Source organism: Elaeis guineensis, chromosome 9, assembly GCF_000442705.2.
Source record: "Elaeis guineensis isolate ETL-2024a chromosome 9, EG11, whole genome shotgun sequence".
Taxonomy (NCBI): Eukaryota; Viridiplantae; Streptophyta; class Magnoliopsida; order Arecales; family Arecaceae; genus Elaeis; species Elaeis guineensis.
In genome coordinates, this window is record NC_026001.2 from 10,095,608 (window position 1) to 10,114,621 (window position 19,014).

Genomic DNA, 19,014 nt, shown 5'->3' on the forward strand with positions numbered 1-19,014 from the left:
AGTAGCAGTTGACAAACAAAAAAAAAAAAAATTCTCAAAGGCACAGCAAAATTTTTCAGGCGGTTCTGTATATTTAGGGCTTTAAGAAGGCCTGGAAAAACAACACCCGTCTTATTGAATAATTTACTTGTCCATAGAGAAGAGACAGTCCAGCAGATAGTTGCAGGTACCTCAATCATTTCATATTTCTTTGATTCAACGGTAAAGAAGCTTGCTATCATATACCCAACCCAGCTAACAGCTTTTTCTCAATATTTATCATCCAAGTCTGAAAAAAACTTAGCGGGACCTATCATCCTATATATAGCAACGCAGGGTTCTGTTGCAGTAATATTGGATCATCCAGGCTCTGCACCTCAGGGTCTTAAAATGATGATGCAAAGCTCAATCAGATTTCATCATTCAGCGCCAGCTATGCAGTGGATGGTAACATCAAAATTGTAAATCTGACCATGGGAAGTCAGGGGTAACCTGTCACTCCAGGGAAGAGTTCTGATATCTTCATGAAGACATCCATAACCTGGGAACAAAATCCATGGTGGGACATCAGAGTACCACAGGGAAAAAAAAAAGAAGAAAAGTACATTTTGGAGGAGGAGAATAGGAATAAAACTGAGTATTGGTACATGATGAGATCGGTATTGATATAGAAATGATGATTTACACAGGCATGCATGCAGTTTCTACAAATTATAGTGGTGATTATATTGCCATTAGTGACAGTGAGAAGTCAGATTAACGTGAAATTTCACCCTCATATAATGTCTAGGGTGACATTTGCGTTATAACAAGCCTCATCAAGAACTTGCCCCAAGCACAAACCAAGCCTTTTCTGTGATTGTAAAATTTTAAGTCATCCGGACTAAGGAAGTAAATTGCATCCCAGACCATACAAAACGACCACATTTTCAGACCCTATAAAGAGCTATTCTCTTTAATAGAATGTGCTTTTACCAGGCGTCCAAACTTTATAGGCTCTGAACTATGTGTCTTCTAGGGAAGTAAATTGCATTCATGACCATCCAAAATAACCAACTTTTTGGGCACTGTAAAGAGCTATTCTCTTCACAAGAATACGTGCTTATACCAGGTGTCCAAATTTTCTAGGCTCTTAACAATTTGTTTTCGCCTGGTTGATGTTTCGTTTTCACAATAAACGGGCATGGCTTCTGCACATGGACCAAAAATAGATAGGGGCAAACCTAAGCAAGCCCGTTAGTGGCTATGAGATATTCACTCGGTTTTCTACCCTCTCAAGATGTACCAGCCCATTCACATTTTCGCAAGACCATATTTTGACCAATAATCAAGTCACTGATAGCATCAGATGTGAAAGAACACCATATACCCTACTAGTCCCCTCTAACTGCATCCACTGCTGAATTCTTCAGCCCTGTACCACTGGAGCCAAAAAAAGCTAAGAGATAAAAGACACAAAGTCAAGCTTCCAAGTAGCCACCAACACTTCACACTTCTCCCCACTTTCAAGACCTATGAATTCATAATGTTTTACAGTATTCATTTCATCAAGCAGTTATCTTCATGTATCTTCTGCAAAATGGACATTTAAATCTTCCACAGATGAAACAAGCAGATCCTATTTTTTAGACATTGAACAAGGAGGTGGATGTGATCCACCGATGTGCTCATGTCCTTGCTGCCACCTGCCCATGCATGAGGGAATAGCAGCCAATAACAGAGGAAGAAATGGAGCAAAAGATCACACATGCTTGCATGCACCCATCTGGAGTATCGCATTCACTTATCTAATGTAACACTACAGTGTCAGAAAAACTCTCTACTTGACTGTAATTATTAAAAAAATTGGATACATAAACCTAACATAAACTCTCTATTCCCTACAGATGAAATGACTCTTCAATCAATCCAAGAGGTTCATTTGAATTAATATGTTTAATTCATTCCTTGAACAAGTACAATAACAGTATGGCAACCCCACATATGATGTGCACTGGAATATTAAATTATATATATGATGCAAATAGTCACCCATAAAGAGAATCATGAATATAGATGCACGATTATCATCAGACATCATAACATCAAAACTCACCTCCTTGTCATTTTGATATTTTGCAATGCTGAGTGGGTTTTGTGAGCACTGTAAAATGCAAGGATATGTCAGCTATGCATGAACGCTATGCATGAACACATAATACAGTTCAAGAACATGAAGGTGTTATGGAGCATACATCCATGATAGCAGCTTGCACTTTGGGATTTTGAAAGGCCATTGCAACTTCAGGATTTGCCATTATTTTAGATATAACTTCTTCTGGAGTGAGTCCTATCTGGTCTGCAAGGGATATATTGGTAGTGCACGTTAGATGCAGGCACCAATGACAGATAATGACATCAACCATCACTACCATATTCTGCAAGAGACACATTAGTTTTACGCTTGAATAATTACATTACAAATGCAGTTGGAAAAGGATTGGTCACCTCCATACTAACTTGTTGTGAAAACATATTTTTGGTCTTCTCGAATTGACAAATCTCATCATCATTTGTTCAATTCATACTTATATTTATGAGTTTTCATTTCACTATTCTGCATGCATGTGCAACAATGGTACAAAACATGGCATATATCTAGACTGATTTATGGGGTTAAATTTCATCTGGCTCTTCAGCCTTTTTGTGCTTTTGACATACATACAGCTCCCTATATCGAGAGTCACCACCTTAACCCTTTACCAGACCAATGTTTTAAGACCGGTACTGTACTGGGCAATACAGGAACAATTTTAGTGGATTCAAGCTAGGCTACATATTTGATGGAGCTTTCTGTGCTTACAGTTTTGCTTTACAGCTGACAATGGGAAATGGTTGAACACCAACAATGATGATGATGAGTTTGTGTGTATCTAGTGATTTTGCAATAGTTAAGAGTCTACAACAGAGCTAAATGATCATGGGGATGAAAGGTCGTATGAAGAAAAAAACTGCTCTTCCAATAGTATTTATGTTTAAATGGTGGAGCTGCACAACAGACATACGTTTGTAGTTATAGAATATAGCCTTGGGAAATCATGACAAATATTATATGAAATTTTGTCACATCAATCAAACATTACATAGAATCAAAATTCGCCAACTCGGTACCGGAATCCGTGCTGGTTGCTAGCTGGTCCGATATGGTACCGTACCATACCGGACCGTACCAACAATAAAAAAAATCAAAAAAAAAAAAAAACCCCGCCCAACAGCCAAAAAAAAAAGAAAGAAAGAAAACCAAGCCGACCGGACCGGACCGAACCGGTACCGTACCGGACGGTTTAGGCCGATACCGTACCGAACCGATCAGTTCGGTCTAGTTCAAACCATTTTCCGAAAAACTGGCCTGAACCAAACCGGTTCTCCACCGGTACTGTACGGTACGGAGTGTACCGACTGGTTCGAGCCGGTATGGAATACCATGCGTAGCATTGTATTATCATCAATCAATCATAACCACTCTATCTGCAAAATAGAACATAAAACTACCCTCTCGTCTTGAACATTTTGATGGCAAATACCTTGTATCATGACTAGCTACCTTCATTTAGTTTTTGCTTATTTTTTCCATTCCACATATGGAATTTAACAATCAATTAAATAAGCTGCGCCCTCATCATGCCAACTGGCCTTTATGTTCCATGCTAGGCCCATCTTTTTCAAAATATGAATATGTTTTGGGTAATGAACCTATGATATAGTCTTTATATGGTTACATTTGGTAATGTTTCACATTACAAAAGCACTTGCATTTCACAGCACATTTTGTTTTGGACAAGGGTACCACTTCTTATGTATCATTCTCCTAAAGAACTCCAATTCCCTACTAAACTATTTTTCCCAACATTCATAGGTAAAAGCTCAAGCCAACTTCAAAGTTAATAAAAACAATGGACAAGGTATTGGACAGGTGGTGAGGCATATGAATATAAAAATAGGAAACTCATACAAGTTCATCATTTTCTCTAAACCTCCTCCTTATGCTATTTCGAGAATTAGACCTATAATAGGGTTGAGGAGAAAGATATCTGTTGGAAGGTCTTTAACACTTAGAGGAGAGTCTTCTCAATAGGATGGCAGAACAGATTTTGACATGTCACTATTACAGCAAGTCAAAAAGAAAGGGGCTAATTTTTTATTAGCTTACTCCAGGGCATCACCAAAGCAATTTTCCTTGGGTGCTCCACATAAACCAGGAAGGAGGAACCTACTTGAAAACAAATACAATATGCACTGGCAAATAGCTTGATGAAGTTTGAGCTTGGAGAACTTGCAACATTCAGAATGTTGCAGAAATACATATATGACAGGATGAACATCCAACTTATCTATCATTCTGCCCCATCATTGAAACATTACACCCAGACTACCAGAGTGTAAGGAGAAGGTGCCCTTTGATACGGAACAATGATGCAAATAAAGGATCCAAGTTCTAAAAGACTGTAGGTGCAAGACAGGCAACCAGGGACCACCAAGTGCCTAGGCATTAAGCATGAGCTTGGGCGAGTGCCCAAAGCTAAGGCTGCACCACTGGCAGTAGCAGCAACTGGAGGCAGTGCCACCACCAGCAGCAATCAAACCAAGCAGCACCACTAGTAGAGTCTGCAGAGGCAGCACACCAGCACCACCGGAGGCAGTGGCTGTTGCATTCATCACTTTTGACATCACCGGCAGCAATAGTAGTTGCTGCAGGCAGCACCACTGGCAGCAAAGCTAAAGTTTTAAATCCTGTGGGATGGGGCGGTCCTGGTTTTCTAAGGAAATAGGATGTACCGCCGTCCCGCCCTATCCCGATGCTTAAGACAGAAGATGTTCCAAATATCCCAATTGGGATGCTGGAACGCTGGTGGAATGGTCCTATCCTAACACATAGGATGGTACCCCATTTCGATGTCCCACAGGACGTCCCACTAAAACTCGAATCCTTGAGCAAAGCATTTGTTGGAGGCAGCTGCCAATGGCACCACCAGCAGCAGCAATTGCTGTCAACAACACCACACACAGCAGCCGTTGCCAGCCATAGCCTCAGCACTGCCACCATCATCCCACTGCCCTCCATCCAAAAGGGTAAGATAGATTGAAGGAGAATAAACATAAAAAAGGAGACATAAACTTAACTGGAATAAGCACTGTCGGCTGTCATTTGGCATCCAGTCCTCACCGAACATCTGCACAGCCGCATTGCACTAGGGTTTTGGGCCGTTTGGCCACTTAGGGTTTGGGGGTGAAATAGGAGGTGGGATAGCGAATCAAGGAGAGAGAAAGGGTAAGGTGAAAAGATTAAAAGGTCTGGGTCAAGTAACCAGGTTAGCGGGGGCATCAGAATCCACCCGCTTCACTCCAAAACTGCCTTAGGCAGAGTTGTACGGCCAAGCACCCACCGCATGGCAGGACACCTTCGTGGGCCGCTTGGGGGTCCAACCCGCTTAAAGCAAGCACCTAGATGGCTGCCTGGCCTGCTTTTCAAAACAGTCGAAGGATATAGACCATACAGCATGAAGAATGCATTTTGTTCTTTAGGTCCTGATAACAAGTTGAATTTTAATGTAATGAAGCAATATGAGGTGTTCAAAGGACACATCTTAACAATATAAAATCAAATCAGATAATAGACTGATCTGTTTAATAGTAGCTATAATTAAGGTAAATAAGTGCATCAGCAATTACAGAAGTGCTAAAAGAAGAAAACATATCGAGTTTCAGACTCTTGACATCTTTTCCAGTATTACACAATCAATCACCAAAACTGATTACAAGTACTTTCCAGGGACTCACCAAATTGTTTTTTGACCTCAGGACTGCTAAGATTAAAATTTCTCAATGATTCCATCATGCGGTTGTCCCATTCACTGCTTCCACCCATATTATTTCTGAAAATAGAAAGATAGGAATTGTTGACCAATCAGACTATCAGAATAAAGCATCTGCAGCTCCCAACTGCAGACTACTGGTGTAAAGCACAAATATGGGATCTATCGAGACATAAAATTTTATCTTAGAAGCAATAATAGATGCCCATGGTCATAGACCTATTATACTTGACTTTTCGAAGGTTAATTTATCATCGGTACTTGCTGAAGAAAAAGCTCCCCTGCTTGTATCATCCTTGACCAATTATTATTCTATAAATTCCTCTTTTCATAGTTCATTTCTACATGCATATTTATATATTTACATAGATATACATGCATATATGTACACACATACATATAGACATGCATATACAATGATTAGACAAGCGCATGCATGCACATTCAGATACAGACATACGACAGACAACACACACACTAGACCTACAGTTTCAATTGATTCAAAGAATTTTAACACAAATTGCATGTGACTAATATTTTTTTAATTAATTACAGCAGGATCAACATGAAGTATTACCATCACAACAATACATGGACTTGAGATAGAGTAAGCATAAATAATTAACTCACAGGCTTGTGACAAAATATAAATGCAATTGATTGTACCAGAGATATCAAATATGAAGGTTTTGGTTTTCACTACTGGGAGCTGCCAAGTTTTCACCTCAAAGATATACATTGACCAATAGAAGTGTCACCTTCCAAATTTAGCTAAATCCAAAATATTTCACTACTTACATGACCCTACCCACCAGGATTACAACAATAAGGTACATGATATGGTCTGCATTCAATGAGCATAACTGCATACAGGAGTTTATCGACCATTATAGATTTTCACTGAAGTTTCCTTTGGAACAGTGTGAATTTGCATTGTGGACTTAGAACACAACCACATTAAGAAATAAAATTTGATATCACCAAGAATCATATTACTGAAACATACACTAGTGACAAGTCTTTGAATAGTGTGGATTTGCATTAAACTTAGAACATGGCCATATCAAAAGATAACATTTGAGATCACTGAAAAGCATATTAATACTGAACTATGCACTAGCCTTAACCAAAAAAATCCATGTATATGGAATCATAGAAAGGAGAATGAATGAAGCAATTACAGCATATCTTGCAACTGCTGGCGGTATTGAGGATTTTGTAGCATCACTGGAAAATAATACACAGTACAGAAATAACCGTTAGTCGTTTGACAAAAAGCAACATTATTATGTTGAAGAACAAAAATGTTATAAGAAACCAAATGAGGAGCACTAAGGAAAGCTATGCTTATCATTGAAGAAGATATATTTAACAGCATACTCTTGAAAGTAGTCGGGTTCCTCATCTCCTCAGGTAGATAGCTGCAACAAATATACAAAGTAAAAGTTGAGGAAAAGGAATGATTTGGTGCTTTCTAAGAAAAAAAGCAAAGCAAAGGGAAGGCAAAGTAACCTGCAAAATTAAAAATAAGAAAGTGTACATGCTGAACTTAGGTATGCAGAGGGCACTGCACAAGCAAGATATGCCACAGCCTATCATAAAGATAATTTGACATGTGACATAGTGGAAAAGCAATCAACAGGAAAGAAAATTATAGCACTAAGTAGTGAAAGGAAATGATATTTTGCAGAGCTAATGGTTTAAGAAACTTTAAAAACATACAAACAGAAATTACTAGCTGATGGAAGGACTTCAGATTGGCTACTTTGGTCTGATGGCCAGTGAGCCAAAACTGATCGCAGACAGAATGGGCATGATTTCATTTAGGACTGGGCCTCTAATTTATACTCCTGTTCAGAAAAGAAGGAAATGCTTGGACTTGAAATTGCTGACTTGTCAGACCCCTGTCTATCCATGGGCTCACTATGAAGCCTAGACGCATTGCCCAAGGTAAAAGGCCCAATGTCCTTCCGCCTCATCCAAGCCTTTTGATTTAAATGCACAAAAGGTTGTGACCCCCTAGATTCAGCTGCAAGAGAACTTCAGGTAGACATATAGTGCATCTTAAGCAGAAAACATGCCTGGGTGGGCTTAGGCTGATGATATAAAGACATTTATGAAGTTGGACAGGCTTGTGGGATGCTCCAGTAGGTGCAAAGCTGGTCCAAAAGCAGCTCTGGTTAAAATGAAGATCCCAAATAGGAAAACTGTGATTTACCAAATAGACAATCCAGAAAACACATCCATTTTACTAAGGCATGCCAAGGACTCTTGCTTCAAGGCAACAAGGATCTATAAGTAAATCACTGGAATCTGGATTCTGGAATCCAGACTAATCATGCTTCTAGATACATATTTAAGTACATATCAAAGATCTAATATCCATCAATAAGTTCACATCTGCACCTGCAACATCTGTGCATCTTGCATAGGCCTTCAAATTTGGCCCTACATTATATCTCTAAAAGAAATTTCAGAAGAACATAATATACATGACCCTTAAGTCATGGGCCCCCATATTCAAGTGATTTGGAGAATGGATATACAGTTGAGTGGACCGAAAGTGTGTCAATTTGCTGATCTAGAGCTCCATTGGATAATGATCCAACACACCCCATAAATGGCTTCATCCACACACCAAGTGATGCCAAGTTGCTGGATCCTCATCCAACAGGGTATGAATTATGAAACAAGCAGGCAGAAAGTCTCAGTTTAACCACGTGGATGATATCAGCTCCTGGTGATCAAAAGAATCTATTAGGAGAGATGGCCCAACTAGCAAAGTGGTCTAACAGTCAGCTGGCAGACCCACACTGCAGGAGGTCCTAACTCATGCCCCATTTTTTTAACTGCCACAACTATTTGTTGGCTATATAAGAGGGACTTCTTGAGGCATTTTGCAGATTGTTAAAGTGTTCGGTCTAAAAATCCAACATAAAACTGCTGCTAAATGCCCAAAGAAGCTGAAGAATTTCTTTTCATAGGATCCTTCGAAATTCTCATTTTGTTCCAGTCTACTTATAAAAATCATGGGAGCTCTAAGGTGATTTTCATCACCACAATACACTTCGACTAGATGCTTCTTTTGCGGATGTTAAGATCTTTGTACACTTCTGCAGACAAATATCCGCATATTCATCCTATAAGACTCTCCAGTCAAATAACATGGCTATTCAAGCACAATCTGGCTAACAGTCGGCGAAGAATAATGCACCATGCAGCCTTTTGTGTACATACATAAATACGTACATACAGTACATTATATATAACAAAATATCTATATATATCTATATACACCCACACACATTACATGCCTATATACATACATTACATACTTTACATACATACATGAACACGTGCATATGTCATACTAAATACATACATACATATGCTTATGGATTTGACAAAAGTCAAAACAGTGGTTAACTGGTAATTATGCAAGACTGCCTTGCAGCGCTTTCCAAAATAAAGGTAACTCAACCTTCATTATAGACAAGGGTGGCACTGTCAAGTGGATGACAGTCTTATCCAACCTGAAGCTTTCTTCAAACTTGAACAGCATTCATACATGTGCTTCCTCATTTTTAGGTCATTGCTTCTCTAAGATTACCAATAATATTAAGATATTATATTCATCTTCTCATATTGCTGTCATGCCATCACATAGTAGTCTCTGCAGTACTTTCTGATCAATAAAGTTCCACCACCTTAGTTTTTTTATTAGTTGTAATGTCTACGTTACATATCTTATCAAATCCACCATTCCATCCGTAATAAGAAATTCGCTTTCATATCTCATAGTTAAACATATTTGGTTTTAAATCTGGAAAACAAGGATATTCCTTTATTAGCTAGAACTCCAAAGTGACCTACTTTCTAACCATTGGACTAAATCAAGGGAAGGGAAGCAAATCTGTTTCGCTGGGTTTCAACTTGTTCAGAATTGAGATGAATTATGCCATGATTTCCTTCAAAATACCTTCCGAAACATGGATTTATATAGATAAAAGCCAAACCATATACTCCACCATCACAACAGTAAGCTATATTTCCGAAATCGATGTAGAGGCAAATGTAAGAGCAGTAGATTACTATGTGATAGAAAACATTGATAATCAGCTATCAATCTCAAGATATAGATACATGCCTGATCAGATAGTGAAAATATTTTTACTGATAAATTTAATCAGTGATAAGCTTACGGGTAAACCATCTTCTGCACAGTTGGATCTTCCATCATTTTTTCCAGTGCTTCAACTGATATGCCAGCTTCCGATTTACCTATACATGAAAGTAAACAGGTTCACCTTTCAGTCTATGCCAACAGCAAAGTAAAACGAGATAACTGTTCAAAAATTTTGAATAGATAAAGTCATCATCTGTTATAACATAAGAAATATGCATGTTGAATGCCTGAGTTTTTGATTGAGCTACTAATGCTTGTGACAAGTTACAGTAGAAGGAAAACGAGAAAAGGTGATAAAACCAAGCAGCCCACTTAAGGGTAGCATGGGATGAAAAATAATGAATGATGCATGCCATTGGATCAATAGTTCAATCAAAAATCCAGAACCCAAAATTAACTCATAGCACTAAATTCCTGCCATCAAGGTTTTAAATACTAGTATCAAACTCCATACCATTTTTCCATCAGAATGGTACCATACATCAAATGCTGCACCTGCAGGACCTATCAAAACTGGCAACCCCGAAAAATGGAAAACTCTAAGGTCTGCTGTACTGACTGTACTACCAGACCATACCATGGTGTGATACCGGTACAATACAGAGATTTGGTTTGGTATGTTAGTCAAACCAGCCCAATATCGGTCCAAATTGAGTGGAACCACCCCCATATTGCCAAGACCGCTCAAAACCCCGGTGCCTACCGTACCATACCAACCTGTACCACCCGGTTTCAGGTGGAACCATGATAAAACGTCAGAAAAAAGGAACCAGGAGCTGTCTCTGTATGTGATGCGTACCATACCAACCATACTATACCAAATTGTTAACATACTACCATGGTACCAGGCACCAAGATTATGGATCTTGCTAGATACACAATGATACATACCCATATGGCTGATACATACCGATACACAGGGTTTTGGCATGCTGACATCTCTATCTGTATCGATTTCACATCAGAACAGTACGACACCAATCGGATGGTAGTTTTTGAATCCATAAGTACCACTGTTATGATAGAGGGGCAAATAGATTTCACTTTATGTAATTCAAAGCAAACTCCAGGTGGTCATAATCTTTTAAATAAAAATGAATTGCAGAAGAAAATTCGCTGACGAGTCATAATCTTTTAAATATAAATAAATTGAAAAAGGAAATTGACTAACGACTCGATCTTGAAATTAAGACCACCATGAGAAAAATTAAATTCACACATAATTCCATGAATAAATAGGAAAACAAGTTCCCCAACAACACTGTAGAAAGTGTGGATGAATCTATATGAATCGACAATTTGTTCTAAATGTGAAATGCCAGCATGAAATAATGTTCCAGTGACTTACGAGACTGAGATTGCTCACTGGAAGCACTTTTATCTTGGTTGATAACAGCTCCATTAGGTGAAACCTTCAGGACCCACAGAACAATAATTTACGTAATGTTGATGTATAGATCACTATTTTGAGTATATTATCATGAGTATTATCACGACTTACTTCCTTCTCAGAGTAAATGCTCTCTGTACTTGGCTCTGTAGATTCTTTTTGCAAAATTTCTTCTTGAGAAACATCTACAAAAGCTGCATAAAGTTGCATACATAACAATAAATAGAAGAGTCAAATGGTGAATAACATATTACTCTTAGACAAATACCCAACCTTCTCTATCACAGGAGAACAAGTACTTGACGATACAAATTATATCATTTGCAAAAGGACTTTTCATGCATGTCACTGTTAATTTGCAAATGGACTTTGCAAAATAAACATAAGAAAGGGCTGTTGGCAATAAAGGTAATTCTTCCTGAAGAGCAATATATAGTAAACTCCTTCCAGGAAAGCTTAAATGAGCACGACTCACTTTAAAACCTAAGATCAACTGGGCATAATATTGTATGTAGTTATCTAATATCATAAGGATCCAACTTTTGATCACAAGCAATTCTTGATATATTACCTTGGTCAAGAACATGAACCACAGGAAAGTCTAACAGAGATGCAGATCCTCCCCAACTAGGGTGAATAAATGGTGGGTCTGTGTTCCAGATTCAGAGAGGTCCATGGAGTTCTACTAATCAAAAGAAATGACAACTATGGGAGCTAATGTACCGAAAATTGTATCATTTACCATCAACTGGATCAAGAGGAGTCCATTTGTTCCTTTAATCAAGAGATCAAGAAATCATGGTAAGAGCATAAATCACCACTAATCAATGTGCATAAAGGTATGGACTCATCTTTTGATTGAACAAGGTTGACAATGTTGTTCCCTAAATCAAGAGAATAGGAAATTGGAAGAACCTCTTAATTTCTTAAAAATGGACTCTCTTTATTAAGAAAGGATTGAGGTTTGAAGTCATAATATAAAGGTATTTTCAGCATTCCCTTGGGCAAGAGAACAAATCAAGAGAGAGACTCTTGTAAATAGTGTGGATCCCTTGATCAAGGGTCAGCTTGGACCATCAGTATAATCAAAAGGTGTCCACAGTTCTCCCTCAACCAAGAGAAGAAATTTATTACCCAAACAAGGAAAACATGCTGGTTTATAATAAATTTACACCATAAAGGTAAGTACAGCATGTACCATATTTCTTTGGTTCCTTCTTTGTTTCAGTTTCATTTCCAACTTCAGTGGGTGGTGTTGCTTCCACTTTAGTAGCAGGGACATCTACAGTAACAACTGGTTGAGAAGCAACATGTGTTGCTTGTGACGGCAATGAAGTGGTTGGAGCTGAGGCTGGTGCAGCAGGAAAAGGAAATGGTGAGCCCGGTGAAAAGGCAGAATTGTTGAACTGGCCAGTTTGTTGTGCTGCTTGATTCATCATTGTGTTGAAAGCTTGCTGCATTGCATGTCTCTGGAAGAAAGACCACAGCATGGGGATCAAGTTAAAGACAGACATAAAGAAAGAGGTCCAAGCTTGCTAGCAATGCTAAGCTAATGCTCATACAGGTTATGCTAGACACTCACCAAAGCTCCAGCTAAATTATATCAGGCATACGGAAATAGATAAATACAGGAATGCAAGATAATCCTTAGATTCACATAGTAGACATAAAGACTGCAGGAACATGAGAAAAAATAGGTACACACATACATACAAAAATACATGCACTCATGCATGCATGCATACAAGACATAAGATCATGGACAGAAAGCACTCATGGAAAACAGATGCAAAAATTGATAAGTGGATCAGGGACTTTGATAGATCCAATGGAACAAAAAGCATAATGAAAGGATATTTCTTATGACATTCAAGGTAACTACTTCAAATGACTCATTAAATCAACTGTTAGAGGTAGTCCTTAAAAAGGAGGGAGGGAGCCGAATCTCAGTCATGGATAGCTTGAAGTTTAAAGAGTAGATCATAAATTCATTAGCTAAAAATTAAGTCTACCAAATCTATTATTGACAAGCACCAGATCATATTCTTCTCTTAGTATGTCATGCTAGCCATGACTCCTTAAAAGCATGATATCACGCTTGTGCAGATAGTACAGAGGGAAACACAATTAGCATGTCATGCTATCCATGTTCTACAAGAACTTCTGAAAATCATGATCTCAGGCTTGTCCCAATAGTACAAAGGGAAACACCATTAGCACAACAGAAACTGTGAGCAAAGAACTTAAAGGAAGATCATGTTGACAGAAGTACCTCATTGGCCTAATCTACTAATGTATCTCATACTCTAAAAACACTTCTGCCATCAGCAACAGCATACATAAGCATATGCCATACCTTCTGAAAAGGGGATACAAGGACAGAACTCTCACCTTTAACCTTGTTGCCACCTGCCATGTCAGCCAGATTGTTATTTGTTAAGAACTTGATTAGGAAAAGCCCATTATAAGATTTAGGAAACCAATAAATCCAGGATGACTCAAGAAATCTCACCATTGAGAACAATGCAGAGAGCCCAACTCCAACTCCAATCCAAAAAAGTGGCGAACCTCTGCAAAATTCATGATTGGAAAAAAAAAATATAAAAATAAAAAGAAATGTGAGACCTGCTGGAAATATTTATTCCAGACAGAAATAAAAACATCCAACTATTATGGACATCAAATCAGCCATGATTATTTTTTCTATAAAGTAACTGCATACAGCATTTATCACCAGAAAAAGAATGCGAGCTTTACATATTTGACACTGATGGTGGTGGCATTGGCAAATGAGGCGTGCCACTACTTGTTGTCATCTGACTGCTGCTTGAAGATGAAATGCTTGCAAAACCTTGCATGTCCATCTTTTCCACAACTGAACACAAAAAGAGACATTGCTGAGGCATAAAAAATAAAATCAGAGTGGAAGCTAGACAAGAACAAACAGCTGATGCTAGATTGCACTTGCACATGATAAAGGCAAGAGATAATGATAATCATTTAAATCAATATAAAAAAAATAAATAGATAACAAATTGAAGACCAAAATGCAAAAAACTTACATTGTAAACTATTCCTTGAAAAAAAAAATCACCCTAATAACTGAACGCTTCTTATCCACCTTCAAGACTGGTCACAAAGAAGAACAAGGCATATATTACCATTTAAATTATTGAATTAGTGAAGGGATTTTCCATCACAGTGGCACACAACTTCATTCAGTTGACCAGTATCTCATATTTCCAGATAAATTTCTATTGTGAATCCTCGAAATTTAATGACTATTTTCTTCTGCAAAATAGTCTTCAGCAAAGGAGCGTAAGAGGAAGAGAAAACTGGTGTACTACAATAAGAGGTGCTCATCCGCCAGAAAAGTTCTTTTCTAAGAGCTATGGTCAAAATATAGATTCAGTAGAATCTCAGATATTAACCAAGCCTACAATTTATATATCTGAAAAAATAAAGAAAATCTTTTAAGTTGGTTCTACAAAAGTCAACACGGATCAAATGCTCCTTCTGGTCCTTGCTCATAATGCTAGAAGTGTTTCACTCACATAGCACATATATATTGTGATAAATGCAGGAAATGCTCCATGGATACTAATATTCAGATCAATGGTTTACGTCTCACCAGTGGGCACTGAGGATGAAAACTAACACCAGCAGTAAAATTTCACAAGAAAGCTGGTGTGAAAAAAGATTCATCAATTATGATCAATATCATATGGTAAAATGGTACTTAAGAAGAAAAAAAATAGAAGGGAAAGAAGATCTCCCCCCTCCTATCTTTCCATGAACCAGCTCACTGTGGGGCACATTCAACAAATTTGCAATCCCAGCAGTAAATTTGTACCGGCCAACTTGATAACAGTCAGAATAAATTATGTATCTCTATGGACTCACGATCAGGATACCATTCCTGGAGATGTGATGTCTTTCCATGCATGTTTCACGCCAGCTAGTATGATATATGATTAAATATGAATTCTTGATTTTAGAGTCCAACAAGATTTAGGTCGAAGGCATGCTTCTGTTTCACTAGAAGCACGTTAAGGCTCCTCCATTAAAACTACAATGAAGAAGAAAAATGGGCTATCTTCGTCTTCAAGATGGCCAGTAAATTCCCAGCATTTTCAACACATAACGCACTGGAAATGTACAAAGCAAATACAGAGACTAACTACAGAACCCCTTGAGCCCCCCATGTCGACCACCTACTCACCATGCTAAACTTCTATATTGACCATGGAAATAAAGGTCGAGATCCTCTGCATCACCCAATTCCTCACCGACAAGACTCTATCTTATACCACACCACCAATCCTTTTACATCAATTACGCCTTTTAATCAATACATGTTACTAAAAGCATAGGACATAAGACCCTTAAAAACCAATCCACTGCAGCACAATCAAACCAAAACTTTGCTTGATTCCCTGTATCCACTATCAATACCATTCTACACTCAAAGACTTCTTTGACTCTCAAAATATCATTACAAAACACCAAGAGCAACAAAACAGCATTCCCTTTGTAACCTCCCCTCTTTCAGAAGCTCGTATTCTTGAATACTGTTTACCTAGCATGTCCTTGTTCATCTTCTTAAATTCCTAATCCTCGTATCAAATAAACACATTGTTCCATAATTTAGCATCTTAGAAACTTAATTAAAGGCTTCCTTTATATTTTTGGTCGGTAAAGATCAAAATTTTAATAACAAACTCATCAACAGAAAGTGATATACAGTTGCCACAGGAACTTAAAGATTCTTAGCCATAATCGATATAAACCATCTCAATATATCCTAACTAGTCAAAAATCTTATTTACATAGATCCAGAGAGCAAAGCACAAGAGCGAGAAAGAGAACAGAAATTCTCCAAGAATAAGAGAGAAAAGATACCAGCTTTGGGAATTCTGTGCGGTGCTCCATCGATTCCACGCTGGAGAGCGGAGGTGACGAATCTAGGCCGCCTTGCGCCGCCGGATCCTCCTCTTCCCCTGGCGGCGGGGAGGGGAAGAGACGGATAGGGCGGCCGCCACCTGTTGGTGATCTCGGATGGATTGGGAGAGCCCACGGGGACGGGGAATTTGGAGGAGGCGAGGGCAAGATTCTCCATTTCTTCAAACCCTGACGCTACCGTTCTGGGAAAAAACCCTAAGATTTTTGCACTTCCGCTGTGCTACGAGAGAAACAGAGCGGGGGAACGAGGTAGACTTCGAAACTTCGATGGGTGATGATAGAGTTGGGTGTTTTATTCCTCAAATACCCCTCGCACGTTTATTTCACGCAGTAGATGCCATATTTAATTTTTTTAAAAAATATTAAAGATGAAATTACTCTTTAACCCACTATATTTTCAGCCTTTTACACATAATCCTGCCATCTTTTAAAATTTTTAATTCGGTCCTTAACTTTCAACTTGAGTTATAACATCATCCCTCTGTCTATCTCCACCAAGTGCCAATTGGATTTATTAGAACAGCTGCTAAAAAAACAGAAATATTTAGCATAGTTAGCAAAATTGAATATATTAGTATATATGATAGAATTCTAAGAATACTTAGCCAAAATGTCTATGCTTAGCTATAGTTAGTATTATAAAATTGTTAAAACTTTAGAACAGTTTAGTCATAAACTCATAGTATTAAAGAATAGAACCCAATCCAATTATAATTAGCATTAAAGAACAATTTTCATACATTAAATAAATCCGACACCATGATAACTTAAATTCAGCATTAAATCCATATGCTTTAATACTATGTAAATCCAACACTAAAACAACTTAAATCCAACAAACCTACATTCTTATATTCTTAAATCCCACACTAACATGACTTAAGAAAGAAATATGAAAACAATGAACTTATACAATAAATAAAGTATTAATAACTAAAATTTTAAAAACCCAATGCCTGATCCATGGGGAAAATGATAATATAGTCTTTAAAAAAAAAAAAAAAACTTCCACTTTCTAAATAAAAATTGAAATCTCAATTGGTAATTAGATTATTCATTCATCTCTCCTGCATTAAACATTCCAAATATACATTTGTCTTTTAAAATTTGCTTGCCAAAATATCTAGTATGTGATGGATGTCCAACACTATCCTACTAAAAGTCTTTCATTAGTCAAACGTTTAGACAATCTCAAGTGTCTCTTCTATTTTACATCGGATGGAAAAAAAAAAATGCAATCACTTAACCATGCGATTAAAAATTTGATTGACAATTGATGGATCCAAAATAACATTCAAGATTAAGAATCTTAGAAAATAATGAAAGCCATGTCTCAATAATCATCAACGAGTTTAGATGGAAGTGAAAAATATATAAATTTAGCTCACACAATATTTATTTGTCCCCTTGATTTTTCGGAAAAAAAGGACTTCTGAGTCAAAATCTCGCCATTTTAAAAGGGAAACTTCTCTTGCATTTTTGCATGGCATGCCATATGATCTAGTTTATGATATCATGGCAATCACATGCCACAATGACTGTCCGAGGGCAGCCTAAAAAGCCTTAAGACCCGACCCTGAAATAGTCTGGTACAGGTTTAGGGTTTGGCACCATGGAATGGTCTGGCTTGGAAGTCCAGGCCCAAATAGTTCATGGGCTGGTCCGAGAGTGAAGATTAGTAAATAGGGCCTGCTCTTAGCCCGGCCCATCTACAATTGTTCTCGCTCGGGCCTAACGTTCCCGGCTCATGTTCAGGTTGAGTCAGACCTGAGCCTAAGATTTGAAGGCAATTTTATGGTGTTCTTTAGGGGTTCTCCTTCATTAGTTGAGATAGTAATCGTTGTTTAGTAGAAGTAGCAACCGTTTTTTGATCTTTTACTCTGCATGCACCCTGCGTAAGGAAGCACTACTTTCAGTACCAAAGAAAACATTATTTATGTTTATATCTCGTAAATAGATTTTACCATTACCACCTTTTATATGTTTTTTGTGATGATTACTAATATTCTAATATTATTTTACAGCCACCTTTTTTTTCTGCCCGCAATCGTCAAATAAAAAGCCACTTGGCAAAAGTAATGGAAAGATCAGTCACCATAAATCATTATAGAACTCTTATCGGAAACAAAACCCAACTATTATGTGGTAAAGAAATTAATCAAAAGTTCAACCCTGGCATCCTAGTGTACTCCCTCAATGTTCTTATCATACTAAATCTAAATCCATTCAAATCTAATCATAAATATCACAATTAGCTTATGATTGGCATAAACAGATCCATATTGCAGTGTCCTCAAATCCGGATAAATTTTGGACGGATTTTATTTTGACATCATTTATAACAATCTAATATCTCATTTAAAAAAAATTAATCAAAAAATATTATTAAGATTTCTTAGCTCTATATAAAAATTTAAAATTTATTCGGTGCGAGACTAAACATATCTGCAGTCCTCATATATATTTTGCAGCACTACATTCTGGCTCTATTTTTAATATATTAAAAAAAAAAAATCTAAGACAATAGTGTTTGTTAATTTTTGTTCCTAAATTTTTTGCTGAAATTGGCAAGACAAGAGGGGGAGCGCGGAGGAGGGAAGGAGCAAGCAAGAGAGGGTGCACGCATATAGGGTTGGCAGGACCCA

At 37.7% G+C, this 19,014-nt stretch overlaps 1 protein-coding gene across 1 annotated transcript; it reads right to left on the reverse strand.

Moving 5' to 3' along the window:
* Positions 1-92: 92 nt before the first annotated feature.
* On the reverse strand, positions 93-16,644 carry LOC105051707 (protein TIC 40, chloroplastic). Its single transcript, XM_010932273.4, has 14 exons — positions 16,310-16,644; positions 14,165-14,282; positions 13,920-13,977; positions 13,799-13,816; positions 12,606-12,876; positions 11,519-11,601; positions 11,366-11,429; positions 10,034-10,112; positions 7,212-7,252; positions 7,013-7,058; positions 5,797-5,891; positions 2,214-2,317; positions 2,075-2,122; positions 93-520 (listed from the first exon to the last, which is right to left on the reverse strand). Exons 1-14 carry the CDS (start codon positions 16,524-16,526, stop codon positions 461-463), a joined length of 1,302 nt encoding a protein of 433 aa, XP_010930575.2. The 5' UTR covers positions 16,527-16,644; the 3' UTR covers positions 93-460.
* Positions 16,645-19,014: the final 2,370 nt, after the last annotated feature.